General features: G+C 38.6%; 1 protein-coding gene across 1 annotated transcript; it reads left to right on the top strand.

The window, feature by feature from the left end:
- The first annotated feature begins 2,501 nt into the window (after nucleotides 1–2,501).
- LOC113755227 (long chain base biosynthesis protein 1-like) lies at nucleotides 2,502–4,182 on the top strand. The gene is made up of 6 exons (XM_027299278.1): nucleotides 2,502–2,534; nucleotides 2,694–2,834; nucleotides 2,914–3,009; nucleotides 3,171–3,312; nucleotides 3,399–3,526; nucleotides 3,677–4,182. The coding sequence occupies exons 1-6, from the start codon at nucleotides 2,502–2,504 to the stop codon at nucleotides 3,851–3,853; spliced, it is 717 nt and encodes a 238-aa protein (XP_027155079.1). The 3' UTR covers nucleotides 3,854–4,182.
- Nucleotides 4,183–4,610: the final 428 nt, after the last annotated feature.

The raw sequence follows: 4,610 nt of genomic DNA, 5'->3' as shown, positions 1-4,610 counted from the left end.
GGTGTGATGAATTTGGAAGTTTTCCCCTTTTTATATGATGAACTAGGGCTTGGGGAATTTCTGCCCAATTTGATGTATGAAGTATATATATTACAATTGAGGTTTTATAAGGGGTTTCGGTAGTGATTAGAACAAGAAAATTGAGAAAGTTCCATTGATTACAAAAAATTCCAGAATCTGGAAAATTTTCCCCAACATTCTGTCCGAATTTGTAACCCTATGTTAGAGGCCGAATTGGCCTTAGGTCAAAGAATGAAAGTTGTATAGAATGGTATTTTATAGGTGTCTACAAAATTTCAGCTCAATCGGAGCAACGTAGGTCGTGAAAAGTCCAAAATACCCTTACTGTTTTAAGTATTTCCCCATCAGTCCGTGTGATCAGTTTGTCCAGTTTATCATATTTTTTTCACTAGGATACGTACTGATTTAGCATTTTGCCAAAACATGAAAGTTGTAGCATTCTGTCTTAGCTTTCAAATGCCTCTAAGAACACCTGAATTGGACTTTTGTACTCTGAGATATGTCTATTACAGTGTAACGGCGGTTGAAAAGCCGACAAGTTAGATTTGGTTTTGTAATTGAGAATTTGACTAAGTTGCACTAGAAACTGGACTAAGTGACCTTCATGAACATTGTAGCCCTGTGTCTTAGCTTCGAAATGGCATAGGTTGCGCCTCAATCCGATAAGCGTAGTCTCGGATATGTTATTTCTGCATTCATACGTCGAATCTGTCTTGTGCTAAATTGAATTTCTGCACTTGTTACTGTTGTGATTCTTGTTATTATGATATTGTGAGCCTATAAAACGACTGTTGACATGAATTGCTGCTATATGTGATGTTGGGTTTTGGTTGAGGAAAAAATAATGATGCCTAAATGGCTGGAAAATTAGGTAAACACAAAGGGCATGCTGCCCGAATTTTTACTCGAGGACTAGAAAAACTATATTAGCGACTTGAGTAAAGGCTAAGTGATTATCACTTGAACTGGCAATGACCTTTGCTACTTTGTTTAGCGAGGGTTATACGTTAGGACATGGCCGAACTTGTACCCTTGAGGAAAAGACATAATGGCCAATGTAAACTTGAATTTCCTTGTACTTTCAACTCAAGTGTTATTTCCAAGCATCTATGTTACAAAACCTTACGATTTGAAAAGCGAGCAAGTGTTTCACGAGTGTCTTTCAAATGAATTTCAATTGGTCGATTCTTAATGAACGGAACGTTTAAGTTTCGAATCCTACTCGTGTTTCAAAGTTCTCAAACTGAAATTTTATCGCAAATTTGGACTCCAAATCCGGAGTACCACCTCGACGCGAGAACTAGAAGCACTATTGTGGTGAGTACTTCCAAATATCCGATTGTACTTGATACATATGTTCCTTACTTGACTTGTTTGATTACATGAAAATAAATGATAATGCAAGGGTGTACTTTACCGCACTTGCCCTAGTATGACTTGTTCTTGCTATTGATCGTACTTGACTTGTTGTATATGTACTTGAAATATGTTTTGCCTGGAATTCCAGAAACCCTGTGGCTAGTTAATCGAGTCGAGCCGGCAAGGGCCTGGTCGATTAGATAACAAACCCTGGGTCACTTGTAATGTCGAGTGGAGTGCTATCTCCTCGACTAAACGGTATACTCGAGTATTACCACCCGTGTTTTGTGTGACGTGCGGGCCCGAAAAAGGGGGTTGATCGGTGGACGGAAATTGGCGTGTAGTGAAGTTTATTTTGGACTTGTTATTACGTGAAAGTTGACGGAGAGTCAACTACTAATTGATCAAGCTGGAATGGAGCCGAGATATGATTACCGTATCCTTATATATGAATGCAAATCTGATATTTCTTGGCTAATTGAAGTACTATTGTCCCTGATTTGACTTGTTTGCTCGCTAATTCACTATTACTATGTTATTATTTGCTTTATTGGCCAATTTGATATTTGAAACTTCATTGAGTTTCGACTCACCCTATTAGTTTTGTTTTCCTTACAGGGGTACGAGCGAAGCGTGAGAAGTGTAAAGGCTAGCGTAGTCTAGTTACTTTAGACTTTGTTTTGAATTTTGATTTTGTACTCGCGCTATTCCTCGAATGGAACATTTTGTACTTGGACTGTATACGTTTTGAACTAGTTTAAGTTTATCGAGACTTTGTACCTAGTTTTCTATCAATGTAAATTATAAGCTTGAATTGTGAATGTTATCTATGGTTCTTGGTTGTGTGCACGTGATTCGAGTGAGTGAGTCCTGACGAGAGTTGGGCAGGCGGTCCGCCGAATCCTCTGGTACACCTTAGGGGGAGGTGGGGTCGTCACAGAGTGTGTGCGTGTGTGTTATTCACAGGAGAGGACAACGAGATGGGGTCATGTTGACATGTCTGGTAAAAGCATTAATGCACAGGTGTACGTTAGATACATGGCAGGAAAATTTTAGCGAGCAAGTAATACTTACTACACATGATATGGCATGACAGTCCATCATGAAATCTAGTGGGTAGCATGGCGCATATCAGTAGCACTAATGGATGTCCTGTGTGATGTTAGGAAAATGGTCTGGGTAGAAGCCCACTGGCTGATATTGCTCTTTTCTTTGTGTTTTTCATGTCTTACATGCTAACTGCTGATTTTTTTCCTGACTGGCTTCTATTTGACGAATGATGTGTTATTCTGAATGGCTTAGCTTAATTACAGAATTCTGGCCAAATTGCTCCCTTAGATGAAATCATTAGACTCAAGGAAAATTATCGCTTCCGCATTTTACTGGATGAGAGCAATTCAATGGGTGTGCTTGGCAGTTCTGGTAGAGGTTTAACTGAGTACTGCAAAGTTCCGGTAATGACTTTGTATTTATTCCAAGTTAAATTAGTTAAAAGGTCCCTGTTTGTGGTTTTATATTTGTGTCCGCTTGTAGGTTGGCAAGATTGATATCATAACGGCGGCTATGGGGCACGCATTGGCAACAGAGGGAGGAGTATGCACTGGGAGTGCAAGAGTCATTGACCACCAAGTATGTATACTTTATCTGTTTAATGTTGTAAATTACAATTCTTGCATTGAAGAGGGTATAGTGCAACACATAAAATTACTAATACTCTACATTCAGTAACAGTTTCCCTTGAGATGTTAAGGTCTTTGCACTAATGCTTACCCAATGCATATTTTGGGCAGCGGCTTAGCAGTTCTGGTTATGTCTTTTCTGCTTCTTTGCCCCCTTACCTAACAAGTGCTGCAATTACTGCAATTGATATCCTGGAAGAAAATCTTGATCTTATCATGAAACTGAAGAAAAATATTGGCACACTATGTAGAGGTTCGTTCAGTTTTTCAATTCTTGTTATTTACCTTGCATCCCACAACTATGAAAAATATGCTCTTCATTTCATACATTGCTTGCAGGGCTATCCGATATTCAAGGGCTTGAGATAGCAAGTGATCTGGCATCTCCGATTGTTTTTCTCCGATTAAAGAAGTCAACGGGTTCCTTGAAAGGTGACCTTCAGGTGCTTGAAGATATAGCTCAACATGTAAGTTTTTGTTCTTTGCCTCATCCAGTAAATATTATGACTTTCCTAATTGGTCTACCTGATTTAGTTTAATCCTGTAACTTGGAAACCACTCCCCTGATCTGTCCTTTATCTTGAAAATCAAAGTTGTAATAAATCTAGTGCGTGCAGGTACTTAAGGAAGACTCTGTTTTGGTCGCTACTTCAAGAAGATCAACTCTTGACAAATGCAAATTGCCTGTGGGCATAAGATTGTTTGTCTCTGCTGCTCATACGGAAGATGACTTAATGAAAGCAGGTGAATCACTGAAGAGAGTTGCAGCTCTGGCTTTAAATGGTCATGATTAGATGTTCCAAACTTGAAGCCTGGCATGGTCTTTTCAATTGGAGCAAGGATTTCAGATCCGGTGCTGGACCTTCAATTCAGTGATCTTCTCATGCAAGCAGAAATGGCAGGAAGAGTGTAAGTTTATTTGAAGAGAGGATGCATGGGTAGTTTGAATCTGTTGTTGATTTTGGTTCTTATTTCCGAGTTCAATAGCACTGCTGAGATGGTACAATTTTGACAGATACAAGCTATTTAGATCTTTGTGGTGTAAAACTTTTTTGCCCCTGAGCACCAGAAAGAGGATAACAGAAGAACGTGGTTTTGAAGTGATATTCAATGTACATATCGATGTTCAAGTTAAACGTCATTATTTTCTATTTCTTGGCTTTCTTGGGTGTCTCCATCTTAAAACTACATAGCAAGCATTAGATCAAAAAGCTGCTTTATCAAACCATTTCAAAATGGTAGAGAGCACCAAACTCTAAATGTGATATCTGAACAATTCTTGCTTTCTAGCTCGAGATTCTTTGTAGTTGATTACATACAGAATCCTATTGCAAAATATGAAACCAATAATATTTACTTGGACATCTATTAGTGATTACTCTTGCAGTACACAAATAGTGTTTGCAAGGAAGAAGTCAGTACCAAGTCTGCCATAGCAGTGATGTGACAAAACTAGAATAAATATGTAAGGCCAAAAAGTAGAGATCAGAGTATGATATCTATGGATGAGGAAATGTATCGGCAGTCTCTTAAAATCTTTTTCGTATGTAT

This window comes from Coffea eugenioides, unplaced genomic scaffold (assembly GCF_003713205.1).
Source record: "Coffea eugenioides isolate CCC68of unplaced genomic scaffold, Ceug_1.0 ScVebR1_1324;HRSCAF=2154, whole genome shotgun sequence".
In the NCBI taxonomy this organism is placed as follows: Eukaryota; Viridiplantae; Streptophyta; class Magnoliopsida; order Gentianales; family Rubiaceae; genus Coffea; species Coffea eugenioides.
Note: the sequence above shows the minus strand (reverse complement) of the source record. Positions and strands in the feature narration are given on the sequence as shown.